Source organism: Nyctereutes procyonoides, unplaced genomic scaffold (genome assembly GCF_905146905.1).
Source record: "Nyctereutes procyonoides isolate TBG_1078 unplaced genomic scaffold, NYPRO_anot_genome, whole genome shotgun sequence".
NCBI classification, from domain to species: Eukaryota; Metazoa; Chordata; class Mammalia; order Carnivora; family Canidae; genus Nyctereutes; species Nyctereutes procyonoides.
This window is the reverse complement of record NW_026575126.1, coordinates 60,200,173-60,224,309: the sequence shown is the minus strand read 5'-3', so window position 1 is coordinate 60,224,309 and position 24,137 is coordinate 60,200,173. Positions and strand designations below refer to the sequence as shown.

Here is a 24,137-nt window from a genome sequence, read left to right as displayed (position 1 = left end):
TTCAGCTGCCAGAGGAGCCGCCCATAGGAAAAAAATGAGAGAACCAGCTGCAAGGGCTCTTTAAATGGCCAAGCCCCACCCCCAAGCTTGCCCTCCTCTGTCAGGAAGTGATCCCTGGGGCTGGGCCAGGGAGTTTCCCCATCTGAGGGATCTGTGGCAGCAGACACTCTTCCGGGTATACTTCATACTGGTCCTAAACACCCCTAAACGAGTGGTGGGGCCTTGTGTCCCTCTAGGCTCTCCAAGCCTGGTCCTGCCTTCTAGGTCCCCTTACTTCTGCCGGGGCAGGTAAGACCTCTCTGACCCTGAGGAGGGAGAAGGTGGGTGGAGGCTTACGTTCCTTGTTGGTTTTTTTAAATTTTTTCTGTATTTCAAAAGTAAAGGTTGGTCAACTTGTTACCTTGCCAACACTCCCTACCCCCCAAAATCTCAGGCCTCTCGACTTCGGGGGCTCCCACATCAGAAGTAAGGGCAGAGGAAAGTGGGTGCATTTATACTCCCTCCTGGGTCCCTGCTGTCTGCTCCCCCTCGGGGCTGGCCTGGGCTCTGGCCCGTCCTCTAGAGCTTTTATTTATTTTTTAAAGTTTTTTTTTATTTGTTCATGAGAGACACAGAGTGAGAGGCAGAGACAGGGAGAAGCAGGCTCCATGCAGGGAGCCCGACGTGGGACTCGATCCCCCGACTCCAGGACCACGCCCTGGGCCAAAGGCAGGCGCTAAACTGCTGAGCCACCCAGGGATCCCTCTTTTGAGCTTTTAGAATGTGTTTTCTCCCACCCTTGCCCCCGGGATCCTTCATCTCTGCCAAATGAAGCTTTCCTATTGCCTCACTAAAGGCTGTGCCAATGTGGGACCATGTGGGAAGTGGTTAGGAAAGCGATTTGAGGCAGGCTGGACTTCTAGAAGGTGTGGGGGTTGGTTGTTGAGCAAGGCTCTTTTTCTCTTTGGGAGAAATGAAGGAACCCAAAATTCCTTTGGGCTTGCCAGTCTGTGATTGTGGACATCTTAGGGTTGGCTCTTCTTGAGTGAAGTCTGGAGGGGTGGGAGACAGTGGGTTGAGACAGATGTCCCTGTGTTGTCTGCTCCTTGCCCTGGGGGAACCCTGGATTGTGAGGGGGAAGCCTTCTGTTACATGGGGTGCCAGCCTGTGTGCTCCCTGGGAACTCCTGCCTGTTTCTGCCCTTGGCACACAGGCCTGACCTGGGGTGAAGCTTTCTGGGTGAGGCAGCTCTCCAGAGGCAGGAGCTGGTAGAGGAGCCACCTTGAGTGGATGCCCCTTGACCGCCCCCCCCCCCCGCCCTGCCCAGGGCTCCAAGAACTTGGGCCTCCTTGTCTGTTGGAGGCTACCTGCGGCCTCTCTCCCCCCCCGCCCCCCCCCAACTCCCTCCCTGGTCTTAGGTCCCTGTTTTGTGCTGAGAAGCCAGGCTACTTCCTGGTTTGGGAGCTCTGCAGGTAGGGTAAGAGACAGGATTCTGACCCTGTCCTTTGATCGTTGTGCAAAGTTCCTTAACTTCTAGGTTCCTGTGAGGATTAGATGAATGAGTTAAAAGGCACACAACACCTAGCACAGGTTAATTCCTTAATAAGTGGGAGCTGTTATTTGGGGGCACTTGCCAAAGATACATGTTCGGAGCCTCCTGGAAACTCAGCTGGTCTGGGTGAGGCCTGGGAATCAGCATGAACAGGAGCAATGCTCTCAGCTGGGTCTTATGATGGAGTGAGCTTAGAAAACACTGATCTGGATCAGGAATTGTGAAGCCTGGTTCCTGGGTCACTTCTCAACTAGGCAATCATTGCCTTCAGTGATGAGCATTAATTAGCATCTGGGAGGTAGGATGAAGATAGGACAAGAAGCATTCTGAGCTGGCAGATGTGTTGTGGCTCCAGTGAGGCCACCAAGCTGCTCCTCCCACAAAGTAGTTGGACTGGAGCTCAGATAAGTCTTCCCTAGGAAGGAAAGTTCCTAAAACTTTGCTCTTAAACAGTTGTGGTCAGTATGAGACAAGCTCTCAAAAATTTCCACTCTAGTCCCCTAAAGCGGAAAATAATTTCCCTAAACTAAACCAGCGTATAAACATCTGTGCATAGTGAAGGCTTCTTGCCGTCCCCAAAGTCTAGAATGTTTAAAATCAGGGAAGCTGCAATAATGAGCCCTTGTTTATGCTAGGCATCGTGCATTTTCCTAAACCTGAGTTTGATAGAGATGATGGTGGCAGGCCGGGCCACCGGCCTCCCCTCCGACTTCAGGCTGCGTGGGGCAGGGGACTTGCATTGGCTAGGGGGTCCCTGGGCCTGGCAGTGGATTGGGCTGGAGGTGAATAACCAAATGCCAAATGCCCTGCCCTTGAGAAGCAGTCTGTAATCTGAGCTTGTCTTTAAATCTCCCTCCTTCCTCCCAGCCCCCTACTTTGAGCCTGTGCACTAGAGATACCCTGTGGCCACTAATCTCTTCAAGCCCAGGAAATAGTCCCTTTTCTTTCCACTTCTCAGTCTAGGACACTCCAGCTCAGAGTTAACAAGTGGCCCAAGATAATGACAGAGTTCAGTCCTTGCTGTGTATTAGATTTAGTGGGGAAGCTTTTAAATACAGTAATGGTCAGGATGCCCGGATGGCTCAGTCTGTGTAGCCTCAACCTTTTTTTTCTATTTTTTTTAAGGTATTTTATTTAGAGCAAGAGAGAGCACATGTGCAAGCGGAGGGGCAGAGGGAGAGGCAGTCCCAAGCAGACTGCACTGAGCTTTGAGCCCAATGCAGGGTACCATCTCACGACCCTGAGATCATGACCTAAGCCTAAGTCAGGAGTTGGCTACTTAACTGATTGGGCCACCCAAGCTCCCCTACATTGAACTCTTGATCTCAGCTCAGGTTTGATCTCAGGGTGGTGAGTTTAAGCCCTGTGTTGGGCTCCACGCTGAGCATAGACCCTACTGGGAGGGGGTGAAAAAAGGCAATGCTTGTGCCCTATCTCAGGCCACTGATGTCAGAATCCCCAGAGATCAATGCTTTTCAAAGACCTCAGGTGATTCTCAAGTACAGCTAGGGCTGAGAGTGGCTGCTTGAGGCCAGTGTTGCTGGCACTTTCACATGTGCCCAAATCACTAGGGCTCTAGTTAAAATGCCAGCCGATTCAGCAGCTCTTGAGTGCAGCCCAAGAAGCTCCCTCACAAACAAGCTGCCGGTGATGTGAACACTGCTCACTGCAGACCAGGACACGGTAGTAAGGCTGGTCACACAGGTATCTGCTATTTGAGTCACTGCAGCAGGTCCTCAGGGTTGACTCTGAAGATCTCTGACCAAGAGTGACCAAAGAATCTCATTAAGCTTTGCTATAGTGTAAGTTTACTTCTGAGCCAAGACGCTGGACCAGAGTGCCTCTTAACTAGAGGAGGAACCCAGCTTCTGCCTTTAGGTTGTGTTATTCCCTGCCCTTCCACCTGTGACTTTCTTCCTTTCTTCGTGGGTGTGATGCAGTGTCTGAGGTTTTGGGCAAAAGTTGACTGGCTCCTGCAAGAGCCCCATGACCCTTGAGGGCAGTGTGATCAGGCAAAGGTGGGCATGTAGCCAGAGAGCAGACTAGGAAGCTGGTACTGGAGGGGAGAGATGGGTGGATTTGGAATATTGGGGCCAAACCCCAAGGGCTGAGCAGTAACTTCCAAAGATCAACATAATCCTTAACCATTGTTCTTTGAGGGCCCCGATATATTGGAAAGAAAATGTTCTAACTGTACATGTCATCTGGTAAACCACAAAGTCTAAATCTGGGACTTGTCACAAACATGTTGCCTGAGTCAAGTGGGTTCTCTGATTGCCTGGAGAGGCCTTACATTGAGGCTCCGTTCTAGAGATGACAGAAAAGAGCAGAGTCCATTCTTGGGTGAATAGCAGGTGATCTAGGTGGGAGGCACAGCTGTAGGGCATAGTGGATGGGTGGTAGGGGGTTAAGATGGGCCTGGGACTGAAACAAGGGCTTGGCTTTGGAACAAGGCAGAAGCCCAGCCAGATAAGCTATCAGAATAATTCTCAGCTGACTCACTGAGTTGGGCGAGGCTCTCAACCCCCCTGACTGGGCCCAGCTGGGGTGACAGATGGTAGAGAGGCCTCAGCCATAGGGAGTAGGGGATTGTCCAAAAAAGAGTCATTGGAGGCTGTTCCTGGGGCCTGCTTCCCAGCCCTGCATGGCCTTCTAGAGTTCAGATCTTCCCTGGGGGGCCTCATGGAGCCCTGTCCGTTCCTCCGTTTATAGCCCTTGCCCTTCTTCTCCCCCATCTGGCTTCCTGGCTAGGCTTCCACCCTGCAGAGAACTTGGCAAAGGAGCAGCTGGAAAAGGCTTTACTTGGCCATCAGATACCCCTTCTTTGTTTGCTATTCTTCTAGCCCCACAGCTGGGGTGATCTAAGACTTGCCATCCTTCTGGCCAGTCAACAAGGAGGGGGTTAAGGCCCCTCTGGTACTAGGCCACATCCCCTAGCTGATTAAAGGAGTTGGGCCTCAGGCTCTTTCTGCCTCAGCAGTGAGCCACATAGTGGTTCCGAAGAGCCGGGCTGTTCCAACTACTTTACAATGACCTCAGCCCTCATAACTCTGTTAGATGCCCTATCCACTCCCAGTTTACAGGCCTGGGAAACAGGTACAGGGAAGGCAACCAGGTGACCCATCCAGTAAGGGATCTAGGCAGTCCCAGCTCCTGGAGGCTCTTCAGGGGCTTCAGCAGGGAGCAACTTTGGAAGACAGCTGGGCAGGACTGAAGAGTAGAGCAGAAGGAACCAGAAGGTCCAGATAAGAGTGGGGAGGAGAACCCATCCTGGAAAGCCAGCCCCTGTATTTTCAAATGCTACCCAAAAACAACAGAAGAGGGAGCTCTGGTGCTAGAAAAGCCACTCCTACAAGTTAAGGGAAATTAACTCCACATAAAAGGGAGCCACAGAAAAGTATCAAGGTCAAATCCCATACAAAGTTGCAAGATAGCCAAGGAACATTCCTTTGATGTCAAAAGTGTACCAGGAAAAGAGGTCAAAACTGTAACCTTTCAAAATGAGGTAAGACGTGAAGGAAACAGTACAAGGCAGGAAAATGGAACTGTAAGCCTGGGCATTCTAGCTGAATCGGTGCCCCTAACCACTGTCCCGTGCTGCCACCAGAAAGGATTCCCATCCCAGTAGTACCATTTATTTGCTGTGTGGCCCTGAATGATTCGTAGTCCCTATTTGGGACTCAACCATTTTGAGCCACACTGTGTAATCTGGGATCAAGCAGCCATATTTGGCCACCTTAAATAAAACTTAATATTCTAAAGTTACTCTAGTGCCGCTCTAGTATTCAGTAGCTGCGTGTGACCAGTGCAAAGAGCACAGGTTTAGAAAATTCTGTTGGATGATGCTGAGAGGGTGTTAAGCAGGAGCCAGGCAGGTGACATAGTACAGTGGCCCAGGTACAAGATGACAGGGACTATAGGTGGGAAGTGTGGTAAATAGGAAAGCTTGTGTCCCATCCAAAGGGAGCTGCTGTGACTTGGCTCTACCCAATTTTGCTAGGTGGGAACATAGGGCATGGCCCCTAATCCTTCAAGAGAAGTAGCAATCAGGAGTTTGTGATTGCTAAACTAAAAATTGAGATTTTACAGATTGTGTAGATCAAGTAAAACTCTTGGGCCTTGCCTTGGCTCTGTAATTTATGTGTTTTCTGCCTATTTTTCCTGTGGCAAGCCACTCCCTCCTCGCTTCCCCTTTTTTCACTCCAGTCTGAAGTTGGATGAATGGTGGGGTAGATGAGGTGTCACTCCTTTCTGGTGGTGGCTTCGAAAATGTCTGACCAAAGTCTCAGAGGACAAGGCTTTGGGTCCCCTAGCAAACTTGATTCCCTTTGTGTGATGCCAAGGGCTGTGTTGTCCAAGGTCCAAGGCATGCTGGGGGCAGGGATGGAGTTTAGGGAAGAGGTGCCACCCTCCTGAACAGGCCAAGCATGGAGTGGAACCACCCAGGATTTAGAAGCAGGTAAGTTGGGGTGGGGGCGCTGGGATATGTACTCACTTATTCCCTTCCCACCCACCACCCCTACCCACAGCAGCAGGAAACCAAGAGTGGCAACTGACCAGAGAGAGCTGGGGAGGAAAGGACTAGAATATTTGGTGTTTCTAATCCAGCTGATTGCTAGGCCCCCTGTACTCATGTTGCTGTATCTGCTCTCTACCTGTCTGTCACTCTGCTGGTCTGGCCTCAGAAGTCACCATGGCAACTGAAGAGTCCATCATACGCATCCCCCCATACCACTATATCCACGTGTTGGACCAGAACAGCAATGTGTCCCGTGTGGAGGTCGGGCCAAAGACTTACATCCGGCAGGACAATGAGAGGTTGGTGTCGGGACTGGGCCATGGGGTGCCCCTTAGTCTGGCTGGCACGATTGTCCTTCTCCATCCTGTTCCCAGGCAGGATTAGCCTGGGGTTGAGTGATGGGGAGCTTTCTATCCCATTCACTGTCCCCTCCAGGAGTGGGGACAGGGATCTCCTGGGGTTCTCACACTGTCTCTCACCCCCAACAGGGTCCTGTTTGCCCCCATGCGCATGGTGACTGTCCCTCCACGCCACTACTGCACAGTGGCCAACCCTGTGTCCCGGGATCCTCAGGGCTCAGTGCTGTTCGATGTTACAGGGCAAGTACGGCTACGCCATGCTGACCTAGAGATCCGGCTGACCCAGGACCCCTTCCCTCTGTACCCGGGGGAGGTGCTGGAGAAGGTACCTAGCTTGCTTCCTCCGTAACCTCCAACCTGTACTGCCCCCTTGTCCTAGGGCTCTCTACCTCCCACAGAGAATCAGACTGGAGGGGGCGGAGGTGGGGGGTGGCATTTGGTGGTTCTCCCCAAGGACGGAATTCTTGCTTCCTCCACTCATCTCTAACCATACTCCCCTTCCTCCTCACATGCCCATGACAGACTTGCCCCCGTTTGAGAGCTGTCAGTGCATTCTCCCAACCTGGCCTCCCAGTCTCCAGAGCCTGCTAGAAGGTCCTGACCAGTCTGGTGCTAAATGACTTTGCCGAGAGTGAGCATTTCATTCACTCAAACAGTGGGACACTGGTGGCCAGTGATGATAATAGTGGACCCGATGTGACTATGCCACAGAACCACATCTCAGGCCTGCGCTTCTGGTTGAGCCCTTGTCTGTGTCACCCTCAGGCCCTGGGCCCACGCAAGTGGGCATCTGCCTTTATGTCCTTAACGGTCCTGCTTTCACCTCCTGGCCATTGTATCCTGGTTTACTCTGGCTTCCTCTACTCAGCTGTGATCCTGGAAGCCTCACGGCATGAGCCAGGGAGTTTTGAGACCTTCTTGCCCACTTAGCGGTGGCCACTTTGGAAGAGGAGTATGTGCAGCAGAGATAGGGAGGGCTGATGGGTAATTAGAATGTTAACCCTTGAGGAATCTGAGCCTCAAGGGAATTCTTTGTACTATTCTAGCAACTTCTGTGTATGTCTAAAACTGTCGAAAGCTAAAAATCCTCCATGCCCAGGTTCTACCTCAGGTCTGTTCAGTTCCCCTCTGGGTGGGGAGCAGTGTGTATGGGAGTGTGGGGGAGTCATCAGGCACCAGTGCCTAAAGCTCCCTAGGAGCCCCAGCCCCCTGCCACTCATTCTTTCACACCTCACATCATCTGGGCCAGGAGGGCAGGACCTCTCCCTCCTCAGAGCCCAGTGCCCTGGAGACCCTCCCTTTCTACCCACCACCCCCACTCTTGCCCCTCTCTGCCCATATGGCTTCTTTCCTGGTCTTCACTGCAGTGGTGCGTGGCTCAAGCGTCCCTCCTTCCTCCTCCCTGTAGATTCTGGGGAGCCTCACAGATGTCCTTGTGATGACCCTGTCGATGACTTGGCCTTCTTGCCCGACTTGGATCCTTGCCTCTCCCGTTCTGCTTCAGCCCCTTCTTGGGGGCCATGTGCACTCTGGGCTTGCTTATTCTCCCACCTGCCCACCTTGGGAATTCAACCCCACCCTCTTCACCATCAGCCTCCCTTTCCTAGGCCTCCTGGGTCATCATGGCCTGTCTTGTCTTTTTTTTTTTTTCCCTTTAAAGATTTTATTTATTTATTTATTCATGAGAGAGAGAGAGAGAGAGAGAGAGAGAGAGAGAGAGAGGCAGAGACACAGGCAGAGGGAGAAGCAGTCTCCATGCAGGGAGCCCGGTGTGGGACTCAGTCCCGGGATTCCGGGATCACGCAGAGCCAAGGGTAGATGCCCAACTGCTGAGCCACCCAGGTGTCCCAAGCTTGTCATTTTAACACTTGTGTGCAAGAACCTGTGGCAGAACCCAGTCCTGGCTTGATGGGACCCTCCCCTGTCCTGTCCTCACACTCGGTGGGGGGTGTCTCCTAGCTATGGACATGGATCCACCAAGACAATGGGCAGCAGACATGTAGTTGATGGGGTCAGCAGTTCATCCCAACCCAAGCCCCGCTCCCCCCACATTCAGTGGTTCTTTTCCTTCCTAGCCAGCTTTCTCTCCACTTCTCTCTGCATGCCTCTAAATACTTATCACAGCACTCTCCTCCTATTTCCTATCTTCTCACTCTTGAAAAAATTCATCATGTGCTTAGAAGTCAACGCCATCTGGCAGGATCTGGTCTGTGTCCCCTTCCCTACTTTAGATCTACTTTTTTCTCCTCTCTACCTGCTGGAGCCTCTGTCAGGTGGGCCCAGGAACCCAACTTGTCATTCTGTATCTCCCTCTCTCTTTTATTTTAATCCCAATGTAATTAACAGACAATAGTACATTATATAGTGATTCAACAATTCCATGCCAGACTCTGTTCATCACAGTAAATGCACTCTTAACCCCTCACCTATTTCCCCCACCCCACTACCGTTCCCCCTCTGGTAATTATCAGTTCTCTATAGTTAAGAGTCTGTTTCTTGCTTTGTCTCCCCCCCCCCCTTTATTAATTTGTTTCTTAAATTCCGCATATGAGTGAAATCCTAGGTTATTTATCTTTCTCTGACTTATTTTGCTTAGCATTATCTTCTCTAGATCCATCCACATCATTGTAAATGGCAAGATTTCTTTCTTTTTTTTGTAAATGGCAAGATTTCATTCTTTTTTATAGCTAAGTAATATTCCATTATATATATGTATCACATCTTTTTTATATATATCTTTATCCATTCCTTTATTGATGGACACTTGAGCTGCCTCCATAATCTGGCTAGTAAATAATTTACTAGCTAGTTTAATTTACTGGCTAGTAATATTTATGCTCCAATAAACATTGGAGTGCACATATCCTTTCAAATGAGTGTGCTCCTATTCTTTGGGTAAATACCCAGGAGTGTGATTATTGGATGGTAAGGGAGTTCTATTTTTTTATTTTTTGAGGACCTTCCATACTGTTTTCCAGAGTGGCAGCACCAGTTTCTGTTTCCACCAACAGTGCACGAGAGTTCCTTTTTCTCCACATCTTCGCCAACACTTATTGTTTCTTGTGTTTTTTTTCTTTTAGCCGTTCTGACAGATGTGAAGTGATATCTCCTTGTGGTTTTGATTTGCGTTTCCCTGATGATGAGTCATGCTGAGCATCTTTTCATGTGTCTGTTGGCCATCTAGGTGTCTTTGGAGAAATGTCTTCTGCCCATTTTTAATGGAATTACTTTTTGGTGTTGAGTTGTGTATAAGTTCTTTATATATTTTGAATGTCAGATATGTTATTTGCAAATATCTTCTCCCATTCAGTAGGTTGTCTTTTAGTTTTGTTTCCTTTGCTATGCAGAAGCTTTTTATTTTGATATAGTCTCAATAGATATTTGTGCTTTTTTTTTTTGTTTTGTTTTGTTTTTTCTCTTGCTTCAGAAGACCTATCTAGAAAAATGTTGCTACAGCCGATGTCAGAGACATCATTGCCTATGCTCTCTTGTAGGGTTGTTATGGTTTCAGGTCTCACATTTAGATCCTTAATTCATTTTAAATTAATTTTTGTGCCTGGTGTAAGAAAGTCCAGTTTCATCTTTGGCATGTAACTGTCTAGTTTTCCCAATACCATTTGTTGAAGAGACTTTTTCCCATTGCATATTCTTGCCTCCTTTGTTGAAGATTAATTGGCCATAAAATTGTGGCTATATTTATGGGCTCTCTATTCTGGCCATTGATCTATGTGTTTTGTTTTTGTGCCAGTCCTATACTGCTTTGATCACTACAGCTCTTGTAGCATAACTTGAAATCTGGAATGGTGACACCTCCAGCTTTGTTTTACTTTTTCAAGACTGTTTGGGCTATTCAGGGTTCTTTGTAGTTCCATAAAATTTTTGGATTGTTCTAGTTCTGTGAAATATGCTGTTGGTATCTTGATAGGGATTGCATTAAATCTGTAGATTGCTTTGGGTAGCATAAACATTTTAACAATATTTCTTTCAATCCATGAGTGTGGAATATCTTTCCATTTGTTTGTCATCTTCAGTTTCTTTCACCAGTATTTTATAGTTTTCAGAGTATAGGTCTTTCACCTCCTTAGTTAAGTTTATATCATTCTTTCTCTCTCTCTCTCTTTAAGTTTTTATTTATTCATGAGAGACACAGAGAGGCAGAGACACAGAGGGAGAAGCAGGCTCCCCTCAGAGACCCTGATGCAGGATTCAATCCCTAAGCTGGGATCACGCCCCAAGCCAAAGGCATTCGCTCAACCACTGAGCCACCCAGGTGTCCCCCATTCTATCTCTTAAGACCTTGCTCCCCCACTTCTTAGAGCTTCTCCTTCCTTTGTCTTTAACTTCTCCACTACTGATGCCTTTCTCTTGACCAATAAACATGCTTTGCCTCTTCCATCCTTTTCTTTTTTTTTCTTTATTATTTATGATAGGCACACACAGAGAGAGAGGCAGAGACACAGGCAGAGGGAGAAGCAGGCTCCATGCACCGGGAGCCTGACATGGGATTCGATCCCGGGTCTCCAGGATCGCGCCCTGGGCCAAAGGCAGGCGCCAAACCGCTGCGCCACCCAGGGATCCCCTCTTCCATCCTTTTCTGCCCTTAAAGGCTTACTTGTGTGAGCTTTTCATTCTAAAGAATACATTTGGTATATAAGGGATGAATCACTGAATTCTATTCCAGAAACCAATATTGCATTGTAGATTAACAAAATTTAAATTAAAAAAATTGAATTCAGAAGGTGTAAGGTTCTGACTTCCACCACCAATCTCTGGTCTCCATTCTCCAGATAGTATCTACTGTCATCCATTCAAGGTCTGTGTTTCCATATGTGTTTATGCGTTAGCAGAGTATGTGTAAAAAAAAAATATATATATATATATAAAAGAAATATAAAAATATGTATTACATATTTATATATGAACTATAACCATTTGCATAAGAGCTATCAGATTGTCCCTGGGTTGGGTTTTTTTGTTTTTTTGTTTTTTTTTTTTTTTAGACTTTATTTATTTATTCATGAGAAACAGAGAGAGAGAGGCAGAGACACAGGCAGAGGGAGAAGCAGGCTCTATGCAGGGAGCCCGACGCGGGACTAGATCCCGGGTCTCCAGGATCATGCCCTGGGCTGAAGGCGGCACTAAACTTCTGAGCCACCCAGGCTGCCCTGGGTTGGGGTTTTTTAATTTTTTTTTTTAGATTTTATTTGAGAAAGAATGTACACGAGTTGGGAGGGAGGGGCAAAGGGAGAGGGAGAAGCAGGCTCCCTACTGAGCAGGGAGGGAGCCTGATGCTGGACTCCATATCCAACGACCCTGAGATTATGACCTGAGCCAAAGTCAGATGCTTAACCTCCTACTGGACATCCAAACCTGCTACTTTCTGTTCTGCCCTCAAATCTGTTCTCCTACATCCCCAATTTTACATGATGATACTACTGGGTACCCAGTCACCCAAGCTGGAAGCCTGCAGTGGCAGGTGGAGACCAATTAGGAGGATCTTTCCATTGTTCAGGTGAGAGATGGTAGCTTAGGTGAGGGGAATGGCAGCAATAGATAAAGGCAGTTATAGGGTTCGCTGGAGCAGGTAGGAGGTGATGATAGAGTAGATGTGTGAGGTGAAAAACCCACTGGCCTCCCTGCTCCTTCCAGAATGCTCACCATTTCCTCCTCCCACACCTTTGCATCAGAAACAAGCTCTTCTTTGAACTTTTGCAACCTGGTTCCCTTGACACTGTCCATGGTCTGCTTGAAGAGAAGGGGCTGTATCTGTCTTATCACCTGCTGGAACTTGCAATCCATGAAGCTGGGGCTAGCCTGCCCCCACCACAACCCGCCGGGTGCTGTGTACACTGAAGGTGCACAAGGGAGGGCTTTGCTGGCACAGTGAACCTCCAACTCTGTCTCCCTCCAACCTTGCGTGTGGGAGTGGGGAGAGTGGTGTTATCTGACCACCCCCACCCCTGGCTACTCTGATTGGAGTAAGGAGTGGCAGGTGGGCTTCTTTAAAAGACTGTGGTTCAGGTCCTGATTCCTGTTCCTTACTAGTTGTGTGACCTTGGGCAGGTCTCTTAGCCTCTATGAGCCTCTCTTTGCTTGCTTTCTTGCTCCCTCAGATCAAAGACCAAGTGAAGTCCTACTCGTGGAAACATTTCTATGAACTCCTAAAAGGTTTGGATACTTGTTGCCAGGTTCCCCTCCCTGATGAAGGGAAATGTAATGGCTGTAGTACAGCAGCTGTCTTGTGACCATGAAACAACCTTGAAAACAAAACCCTGTGTCCAAAGCATGCCTGTTAAGGTTGTTCACACCTCCCACTTCCTTACATTTCGTAGAGGGCCCTGGTGCACATGAGGCCTTGAGGGGTTGCCCAGTTTCCTGCCTAGACTTCTAGGTCAGAACCATTTCCAAGCACTTCCTACAGAGAAATGTGTGTCCTTGGCTCACTGGCAGTGGAGTCCACTTGCCCTGTCAACTGTCTTAGTTCTTCAGATCAGATGGCTTTGGGACTTAACCTCTGCCTTGTACATTCCATGTGGAGGCTTATCTGGGAACATGTAAAGACTGATGCTGTGGACTCCGACCTCCAAGATATTGGGTTTGACTCTTGGGTCACAGTACTTAATGTCCCATGACTTCCCTTCTTCCCCTGTTAGGACATTACCCCACTGCAGGTGGTTCTTCCCAACACTGCCCTCCACCTTAAAGCATTGCTGGATTTTGAGGATAAGAATGGAGAGAAGGTGGTGGCAGGAGATGAGTGGCTATTTGAAGGACCCGGTAAGTTCCTTCCATTGGCTGGAGTCAGGGTCAGAGACTCCCTGCCCTTCCCTTAAGGCTCTGGTCTTTAACCTCTGCCATCTCTTCCCTTCCCAGGCACGTATATCCCCCAGAAGGAGGTGGAGGTCCTGGAGATCATTCAGGCCACAGTCATAAGGCAGAACCAGGCCTTGCGGCTGAGGGCCCGCAAGGAGTGCTGCGACCGGGACGGCAAGGAGAGGGTGACAGGTGGGATTGAGAAGGGGTGCTGATGGGGCTGAGCAGGCTGTACCTTGCCTGCAGGGTTGGGGACAGCCACTTGCATGCAGCCTGTGAGGAAGTGCTTCCCTGGTGGTATAAACTTTTGGAGGCTGCCCACTGCTTCGCATCCCACTCCAGCCTCATGCAGCCTCTACCTGACCCTGTTATCATGAATGTATTGACATGGCTTTTTCCTCCTTCCACCTCCACACCCCACTCCTTTTACCATGAGCCAGGGACAGCAGTCATATCTGTTTCTAGATCAACAAAGCAGATGTTCGCATATAGTTAGCAATCGTACTGGACAAATGTGATATGTTAATGTCTTAACAAATGCAGTACTCTCTCTGTGCCAGGTATGGCTCAAAATGCTTTACAGATGGGAACTTACTTCGTCCTCAACCTAGAGGTGCTACGGTTCTCACTCTCCAGATGACCTGAGGCACAGATGTGAGGTCACTTGCTGGGATTTATGATGAGCAAGGGCAAGGCCAGTACCCAGGCACTCTTGCTTCTCTGATAAGCCAGACAAAATCTACAACTCCCTAGAGGCAGTTCTGCCCACTTCAGGAGAAGGGAAAAGTTGGTCTTTGGAGCTCAGAGAAGGTGTGGTAGCAGCTTGAGCACTTAGATGACTTTTCTTACTGTCCTGGTTAGGGGTTGTTTTTTTTCTCTGGCCTCAGTAAAAATTAACACATGGCCTACCGTCAGGCCCTTGAGCCTGAGCACAGTGACCTCTCCTAGCCTGCAGAGTCTTGGGGGTGCCCTGTTGTTTAGGCTGCGGGAAGGGGCAGCCACTGGGGAGCAGCCTGGGTGAACTTTGACCCTCACCTCTCCACCCTTGGCCCAGGAGAAGAATGGCTGGTCCGCTCCGTGGGTGCGTATCTCCCAGCAGTGTTTGAGGAAGTTCTGGATTTGGTGGAAGCTGTGATCCTCACAGAAAAGGTCTGTGCTCTGGGGGGGTTAAGGGACCCTGGATCCCTTAGGGATCACTCCTAGTGGCAGAAACTAGTGGCAGAGGACATGACAGTAGAAGAGAGGCAATATTTGAGTCCACTCAAAGAAAAATGCAGAGGTTGGATACCTGAGGAATATCCTGGGCCCTCTGAGAGGGTTAAAGGTCCTCCTGTGTTGGTGGAGACTGGCATTCAGGCCTGAAAGCACTCAGTGGCCAGCAGAGTGGCCACCCAGATCCCCAGAGGAAACTAGAGGTCGATTTCCTCAAGTGGCCCAGCACCTTGCCATGTTGCCCTCCAGACGGCCCTACACCTGCGGGCGAGGCAGAACTTCCGAGACTTGAGAGGAGTGACCCGCCGCACCGGGGAGGAGTGGCTGGTGACTGTGCAGGACACAGAGGCCCATGTGCCAGATGTCTACGAGGAGGTGCTGGGGATCGTGCCCATCACCACCTTGGGCTCTCACAACTACTGTGTGATTCTCGACCCTGTCGGACCAGATGGCAAGAACCAGCTCGGGCAAAAGCGTGTGGTCAAGGTAAATGCCTCCAGCTCTCCTGGGAGGGTGAATGCCCCTGAGTGGCAGCAGGCCCTTAGACCACTCCCTTCCCTCCTCCCACCCCAGATACACATTCTAGAAGCATTGAGCTTATTATGGCTCCCTCTGTGCCTTTGCACACCTAGCTCTTGTCTTTATTTTAAAGATTTTTTATTTATTTATGAGAGAGAGAGAGAGAGAGAGAGAGAGAGGCAGAGACACAGGCAGAGGGAGAAGCAGGCTCCATGCAAGGAGCCCAATGCGGGACTTGATCCCGGGTCTCCAGGATCATGCCCTGGGCTGATGGCAGGCGCTAAACTGCTAAGCCACCCAGGGATCCCCTAGCTCTTGTCTTTTGAGACACTGTCCCATCAGTCTTCCTGGTGGCCCCCAACCTCAGTTCACACACGGTCTCTTCTAGGAGCACCTCCCCAGCCCCATCTGTACCTGCCGTCCTGGAAACTTTGTCATCATCCTGCATAAAACAAATCTCTTGGTTTATGCTTCTCCCCACTCCCTACCTTACCCTTCTCTCAACTATATGCTGGCCTGCCAGGGATTGGCACACTTTTCTGTGAAGGGCCAGATCGCAGATATTTTGGGCTTTGTGAATGGTAATGGCTTCTGTTGCAACCATTCAACTGTGCCGTTGGAGCAAGAGCATAGACAGCTTGTAAATGAACGAGTGCCTCTGTGTTCCTGTAACACTTTGCTTCCAGAAACAGCCCAAATGTCTATCAGTGGATGAATGGATAACAAATTGTATGGCATATCCACACAGTGGAATATCTTTCAATTATATAAAGAATATGTACTGATGCTTGTGTGCTAATGATCAGCATGTACTAACACCTACAACACGGATAAACAAATATCACGCTAAGCAAGAGGCCACACAAAAGACCATATATTGTATGATTCCATTTATACAAAATGTCCCTAATGGGTAAATCCATAGCAATAGAAAACAGATTAGTGGTTACAGCAGGTAGGGATAGATGGACATTAGCTGCTGTTGAGTACACAGATTTTCAGGATGATGAAAATGCCTTGGAGTTAGATCATCATCATGAATGGACAGCTCTGTGGATGTCCCAGAACAACTGAACTATATACTTGATTTCATTTACTTATTTTTAAGATTTTATTTTTAAATCCTCTCTACATCCAACATGGGGCTTGACTCACAACCCCAAGATCAAGAGGTGCACGCTCCACTTACTGAGCTGAATTGTATACTTTATTTTTATTTATTTATTTTTGAATTGTATACTTTAAATGGACAAATTTCTTGGTATACAGATTATATCTCAAATATATAGTTAAAAAAAAAGGCCAGATTTGACCCAACAACAGTCTCCCAACACCCAGACTATACCATCCCAAGAAACACAAGGCATGAGAGAAATGAAGAGCAACAATAGATTCATGCTTAGCTGTTGAGCTTGTGAGGGTCCAGGTCTTGACAGTTTACAGAATTTATCAAGGGCAGGTTCGACCAGATGAAGTATGTAGGCATTTGCCAAGAGCCTCACGATCCAGATGATACTTCACAGTGGGAGTGTGGGGAGGGTGCTTCTTGGGCTCCTGTTCTCAAAACAAGCCTGTGGCCACAGGAACCAGAAGAGGGACGGACCATCCAAGGGACAACCCTGGGTGGCGACTGCTCCTAACCCCGTGACTCCCCATTAGGGCGAGAAGTCCTTTTTCCTCCAGCCTGGAGAGAGACTGGAACGAGGCATCCAGGATGTATATGTGCTGTCAGAGCAACAGGGGCTGCTGCTGAGGGCCTTGCAGCCCCTGGAGGAGGGAGAAGGAGAGAAGGTTGCACACCAGGCCGGGGACCACTGGCTCATCCGTGGGCCCCTGGAGTACGTGCCCTCTGCCAAGGTGGAGGTGGTGGAAGAGCGTCAAGCCATCCCTCTGGACGAGAATGAGGGCATCTACGTGCAGGATGTCAAGACCGGAAGGGTAATGGTTAAGGGATGGGCCCCATCACCGCTGTGTGGCCCTGGTGGTAGCTTGCTTGGGGCTGACAGGGAGAGGTGCAGGGTGGAGGCGGGGGAGGGGACTTCGACAGCCTTGATGGTGGCATCTGAGCTGGCTGGCTACTAGATATAAGGACATTCTGGGGAGTATTTGCCTTCCCTTTGTCTTAAATAGCTAACTCACTAACTTTTTCTTTTTAGAGAGGGAGTGGGGGAGAGGGACAGAGGGAAATAAACAGACTCCATGCCCAGCGCAGAGCCCCCCACGCAGGGCTTGATCTCATAACCCTGAGATCATGACCTGAGCTGAAATCAAGAGTCAGAGACTTAACTGACTGAGCCACCCAGGCGCCCCATTAAATAGCTAACTTTATTTTTTTTAACTTTTATTCATTTATGATAGAGAGAGAGAGAGAGAGAGAGAGAGAGGCAGGCAGAGACACAGGCTGAGGGAGAAGCAGGCTCCATGCACCGGGAGCCCGACGTGGGATTCGATCCCGGATCTCCAGGATCACGCCCTGGGCCAAAGGCAGGCGCCAAACCGCTGCGCCACCCAGGGATCCCTAAATAGCTAACTTTAAATTTGAGAAACCCCCAAGGGAGAAGATGAGCCAGGTTTTAGGATGGGGGCTCTGACTGGCCCCAGCATAAAGGTCTGACTGGGGAGTGGCCTGGGAACAGCAAGAACCAACCTCTTCCCCATGCCTTTATCCTGGTGGAATCCTTCCTCTTTGCCCTCTCATCTGAAGCCTTGACCATGGTTTGATCTAGGACAACATCTTTGACTTCTCTCTAAGACTCCACACTAGAGGGGCACCTGGATGGCTCAGTCAGTGAAGCATCGGCCTTCAGATCATGATCCCAGGGTTCTGGGATCGAGCCCCACATTGGGCTCCCTGCTCAGCAGAGAGTCTTCTCTCTCTCCCTCTTCCCCTCCCCCTCACTCATGCTTGCTTGCTCACTCTAGCTCTTTCAAAATAAAATAAAATCTTACCAAAAAAAAAAAAAAATCCAACCTAGAAGTAGAGCTCAGAATCCTAGAAAATGTTGGTGGATATTCCCTATTTCCTAGGATTGACTGCATCTGTCCCTACGATGTTCTCCAAGCTACCCCGAGAAGGAACATTCCAGAAGAAATAATATTGAACCCTTACCACATGCCAGGTTCTCAGCACTAGATATGGGAGAGGTTATTCATTCCTCAATGTGAGGCAGCCAGTGTCAGGTCTGTTTTGCGGATGGGGGCCTAAAGCCATGCTGGAGCCAACAGGTGCTGCCTGTGGATGCAGCCCCATCCCAGGGACCATGCCCAACCACAGCACTGTCTGACCCCCGGGCCAGCTGTTTCAGGACTGTTGGCTGGGTCCTTCTCCCTTTTACCTTCCCAGCTGATGTCCCTCCTTGTCCTCTTCTCTCAAGGTACGTGCTGTGATTGGAAGCACCTACATGCTGACCCAGGATGAAGTCCTATGGGAGAAAGAGCTGCCCCCTGGGGTGGAGGAGCTGCTGAGCAAGGGGCAGGACCCTCTGGCAGACAGGGGAGAGAAGGAGATGTCCAAGACCCTTCAGCCCTCCGTTGTCCGGAACAAGACCCGTGTAGTTAGCTACCGGGTCCCTCACAACGCAGCCGTGCAGGTGTATGACTACAGAGAGAAGAGAGCTCGGTGAGGGACTACCTAGTAGCGGGGCGGGGGGGGGGGGAATTGGGGTGGGTGGGGAACAGGTGATGGAAAGGTGACAAGGGGGGAGTGAGGTAGGGGCCACTGGGGATTGAGGGACCAGCCATGGAGGACGGTGAGGTGGGAAGGGTTCTCTATGTATCTGATTCCTGGCTCCCTGTGCAGTGTGGTCTTTGGGCCTGAGCTGGTGTCACTGGGTCCCGAAGAGCAGTTCACCGTGTTGTCCCTCTCGGCTGGGAGGCCCAAGCGTCCCCATGCACGCCGTGCACTCTGCCTGCTGCTCGGGCCGGACTTCTTCACAGATGTCATCACCATCGAAACGGCAGACCATGCCAGGCTGCAGCTGCAGCTTGCCTACAACTGGTGAGGGGGGGGGGCTGCTGCAGGCCCAACCCTAGGGGAATCATGGGGACAGACGATGCCTCCCAAGGTGCCAGGCTGAGTGGGGGCAGGATACCTGACTCTGTGTCATGACTGAGAAGGAAACCCGGTGATGCCCAAGTCGGGTGATGGGAAGATGCAGACTCCCCTGCTCCCTAGGAGCAGGATTTGGTGGACGTGGTCGGAGGAAACTCCCCAGCTAAACTTCCCATGAGTCCAGTCAGCCACATAACTGCAAGGTTATAAAAATGTCAGTGGGACACACCCGGTAGGAGTGGGAGTGTGCAGGCAGGTGTCACCAGCACACACTCTAGGGCTCCCTGTCTGGATCCCGGCCCTGCTGTGTGCTTGCTGTGGATCTAGGCTACAGACTCAATGCTTTCCTCAGTTTCCCAATCTGTAAAATGAGAATGGCAATCATCAACCTCACAGGGCTGTTGAAAGTACGTTGAGGATTAGAATGGGCCGTGTACATAGTTAGAGCTGGAATGGCAGTACCTGGAGCTGAGGGAAAGGAGTCACATCCAGAAGCTATGCTCCACCACACCCACCTCTTGGCTGAGTGGCCAGAACCATGACGGAGGCAGAAGGACGCTGACATCTTAGGGGGCATGACAGCGTGGTACCTTAGAGCATAAATCTACTCAGCCATGCTGCCTGATTCATCTTTCCAGTTGGCTACATCTTCTGCTACTTCAGGCCTGTCCCTTAACCTCCTGGGCCTCTTACTTCTCTGCAGAAGGGGGTAACACTCATCCCTACCTCATATGGTGACCAAGAGAATTAAATGGGACATCACCTGGGCGCTAATTCTCACTCACTGTTAAGAGAGACAGACCCTGGCCAGTAGTGGAGGGTTTGCGTCGCAGTCCTTTCCAAACACGAGAAAGTTGCTGTGTCCTGGAGGAAAATAGCTTCCCTGTTCTGGGCCTCTTTGCTCACAGGCATTTCGAACTGAGTGACCGGAAGGACCCCAAGGAGGCAGCCAAGCTTTTCTCAGTGCCTGACTTCGTGGGTGACGCCTGCAAAGCCATCGCGTCCCGGGTGCGGGGGGCTGTGGCATCTGTCACCTTCGATGACTTCCATAAGAACTCCGCCCGCATCATTCGCATGGCTGTCTTTGGCTTTGAGACTCCAGAAACCAAGATACTCGACGGCAAGGCCCTGCCCCAGCCCCGGGACCGGGCCATCTTCCCCCAAAATGGACTAGTGGTCAGCAGTGTGGACGTGCAGTCAGTGGAGCCTGTGGACCAGAGGACCCGGGATGCCCTACAGCGCAGTGTCCAGCTGGCCATTGAGATCACCACCAACTCCCAGGAGGCTGCAGCCAAGTGAGTGAGGTCTTGGGTGGGGGACCCCTGCCACCACAGTGCCCACTGTGGGCCAGAGCTTTCCAGTGTCCTTCCCTCAGTCCACTGTCGGGGATCCTGTGGTCAGCCTGGTGTCACCCTTAGCCAGCAGAATGGATGGCCCACTCAAAGTACAACTGGGTGCTCTCTTGCTCCTGTGGCATCTTCCTTTGCTTGTGCTAGAACCCAAACTTGTTGCTGTGGCCTTCCAGGTACCCAGGGATTGGTCCCCCTGCCTCCCTCCCCACCCCTTCCAGACTCTCCCCAGGCTCATGTGCTCCGATCCCACTAGCTGCTTTCTGCCCCACTGCGGCACAGCTGGGCTCATGCCATAGGACCTTCTGCACTGGCCGTTCCCTCTGCCCAGAATACTCTTCCCCCAAACGCTTCAGGCAGGCTGCTCCTCCAGCTTCAGCCCCAAGCTGCCCCCCTTGGAGAGCCTGTTTCTTCCCCAACTGAGGTGGCACCCTCTCTGCTCAGCCACAGCGCCTCATCATCCATTTTCAGGGAACTTGTCACTGTCTAAAATCAACCCCATTCATTTGTTCTTCCTGATTGGGAGGTCAGTTGTGTGAACATGGGGCCCCGGGTCACACTGTGTTCCCCTGCGCCTGGGATCAGGCACTGTCCTTCCATTTGCATATTGAGTGCTTTCCATGGGCCCCTGACAGATTGGTGGTCCCTGCCCTTGGATTTCCTGGTCGAGATCTGGCCTCTCACCAGCATCTTCCTGGTCCCCTCTCCTATCCAGGCACGAGGCTCAGAGACTTGAGCAAGAAGCCCGCGGCCGGCTTGAGAGGCAGAAGATCTTGGACCAATCTGAAGCTGAAAAAGCTCGCAGGGAACTCCTGGAGCTGGAGGCTCTGAGGTGGGTGGAAAACCAGAGGCAAACAAGGCCCAGCTTGGAAAAGTAGCTGGTGGATGGAGCAGGGTGCGTGTGACATCTGCTGCGACATAAGTCAAGGCTGGGGGAGGGCATGGGAAGGTTTCTCCCGGGTGTCCCCTGACTCTGTTGCCCGCCCCCCCCCCCCAGCACTGCTGTGGAGAGCACAGGGACTGCCAAGGCTGAGGCTGAGTCCCGTGCAGAGGCCCTGCGCATCGAGGGAGAAGGCTCCGTGCTGCAGGCCAAGCTGAAAGCAGAGGCCTTGGCCATTGAGACGGTGAGTGGGGGGTGATACCTGTGGGCGGATGTAGCCTTGGGGTCTGGAAGAGGCACCATCATGCCAATCCTTGAATATGAGCAGGATGCCAGGTATTGGAGTATAAAGCCCTAATTAATTAATTTACTTATTTATTTAGAGAGTGGGAGCCAGGGTGGAGGGGAGGGGCAGAGGCAGAAGGAGAGAGAATCTTAAACTGATTCCATTCCCAGCTTCTCTCGACTCGGGGCTAGATCTCACAACCTGGAGATCATGACCTGAGCCGAAATCAAGAGTCAGACATTTAACCACTAAGCCACCCAGGCATCCCTGTAAAGCACTATTTTATAACTACTTTGTGGTTTATAAAGTCCTTTGCCCTCTATCTATTCACTTAATCTCCGCACCCACCCCCTCACCCCAGCAGGCAAGCATTAGGACATCCATCTTGTGTGTAATATGCATACAAACATTGGCCAGCTTTGTGCCAAGTGTTGGATGCATCTTATACATGTGGTCCTATTTAACTCTTGAAATCCCACTAAGGGGATAAATATTATCTCCATATCACAGATGGGGAAACCAAGGCTTAGACTAAGGACTCCCACAGGTCACTAGCTTAAAAGGTAGCCTGGCCAGGATCCACACCTGATTGACTATTAGCTTGCAATTCCATCCCTTGGGGGCTCTGTTCCCTCAGGCTTGCTGGCTAGGGTGACTTGCTGGACAGTTCCCGTGGGCCACACAATGGAAAGCATGCTATGTTTTCCTCTCTTCCAGGAGGCTGAGCTCCAGCGGGTACAGAAAGTGCGAGAGCTAGAACTGGTCTATGCCCGGGCCCAGCTAGAACTGGAGGTGAGCAAGGCCCAGCAGCTGGCTGAGGTGGAGGTGAAGAAGTTCAAACAGATGACTGAGGCCCTGGGCCCCAGCACCATCAGAGACCTTGCGGTGGCTGGGCCAGAGATGCAGGTGAGTGGCAGTGGTGGGAGCAGGGGAGTGTGTGTTTCAGGGCCACACTTGAAACCAAGAAGGCAGAGCTAGGGCGGTAGACATATCTGGAAAGATGTTGGGGGCAGAGGGATTGGTGGGCACCATGCTAGCTTCCCAGGGGGCCTCAGCCCCTGGTGCAGATGATGACCCGCTGGGACACTGGACTGTGGCAAGTGCTTTGAAGGAAGTCGAGCAGGGTGATGCAGGTTGGCTTAGGAAGAGTCGCTATGAGGAGGGGATACGGGATGTAGAATTGACAGGAGCTTCCTGGAGAAGGTTCAAGGGCAAAGACACAGAACAAAACTCAGTGTGCTTAGGAACAGAAAGGATGGGATGGCTGCCACCAAGGATGGAATGGTGAGCGGCTGAAGGCAATACAGGTGTAGCCAGGTCTTCCTGGTGAAACCCTTCAGGCTCCCCTTATGTCCTCACCTATTATCTCTGACTATTTTGTGAAGATGGCTTGAGTGGCAGCTTGATGTCAGATCAATGGGGGGATAGTGGCCAAGGAAACAAGAGAAAGGGGCAAGGGCCTTGACTATATGTTCTTGCTCCTCCAGGTAAAACTGCTTCAGAGCCTGGGCCTGAAATCAACCCTCATCACCGATGGCTCCACTCCCATCAACCTCTTCAACACAGCCTTGGGTCTGCTGGGCGTAGGGTCTGAGGCTCAGCACCCAGCCCAAAAGGCAGCTGGCATGCCTGGCCCCCGGGAAGGCTTGGTACTCCGCTCCACTTCCCCTCCTCAAGCTGTTGGAAGCAACCATGTGGTTCCTTAGATCCATACTGCGTTGATGAATAAAACATTTCTGGGCATTTAAATGCTGGGCCTCAAACTCATCCTGAGAGAGCTCAGTGGATACCCCTGAAATCTCCAGGTAGCTGCTAGAGACCATCCTCATCTGTTGGGTGGAGAGGAAACAGGGAGAAGACTCACCTGAAGTCACGCTGTTAGAAATGTGACCCCATGGTCTCAATAGCCAGACGGTCTGTTGACAGTCAGCTATCTCTGACCCCGGGGTGGGGGCGGACACTGCAGGGGAGAGAATGGCTCCTGCCTGGCCAGCCCCCCTGGGCTAGCTTCAGTACCAGCAACATCTCTTCTCTCAGCTAAGTCCTCCAGGAGCAAATCTGGCCAGTTCTGGAATCTAACGCTCTGCTGCTGGAGCATCCACCCCTGCTTCCCTCCCGCAGCACTTGGGAGGCGCTCTCTGGCGCCACCTGCTGGTAGCATGGCCTGTGCACTTGTCCCACTTCAGGGGATGTCTGGATCCTACCCAGGGGCCACAGGAACCAGTGCCTCCCTGGGTTTCTGGAAGGGCTCTTCAGGAGCAGAGAGAGGAGTTCTCTCCTTCCACCCGCCCCCCACACACACACACACAACCCCCCACAACCATCACAGAGCCCTTTCTTGGGGACGGATCCAGGCAGTTTCAAATCCTCTTCTGTAAGAGGAGGCTGCATGGTGCACCAGCCCTTTGCCCAGATGGAGCTGTGGGTACCAGGTCTATAGCAAAGTAAAAAGATACTGGAGGTATAAAGGAGACAGAAGCTTGCTTTCCATTCTGGATGGCTGGAGAAGGCCACTTCTCTGATGTCTTCTGTCCATGAAAGAGCTCAGGAGCACTTCCCCTCCTGAACAGGGTTGATGCTTGGCGTTGGGGTCTGAGTCCTCTTCCTGATGGAGGGAG

At 50.9% G+C, this 24,137-nt stretch overlaps 1 protein-coding gene across 1 annotated transcript; it reads left to right on the top strand.

The window, feature by feature from the left end:
- Positions 1–115: 115 nt before the first annotated feature.
- On the top strand, positions 116–23,268 carry MVP (major vault protein). The gene is made up of 15 exons (XM_055340017.1): positions 116–288; positions 6,217–6,349; positions 6,539–6,734; positions 13,063–13,186; positions 13,283–13,414; positions 14,277–14,371; positions 14,684–14,920; positions 16,613–16,891; positions 18,328–18,572; positions 18,753–18,950; positions 19,913–20,299; positions 21,069–21,185; positions 21,351–21,477; positions 22,237–22,425; positions 23,007–23,268. Exons 2-15 carry the CDS (start codon positions 6,225–6,227, stop codon positions 23,223–23,225), a joined length of 2,670 nt encoding a protein of 889 aa, XP_055195992.1. The 5' UTR covers positions 116–288; positions 6,217–6,224; the 3' UTR covers positions 23,226–23,268.
- The last annotated feature ends 869 nt before the right edge of the window (positions 23,269–24,137 follow it).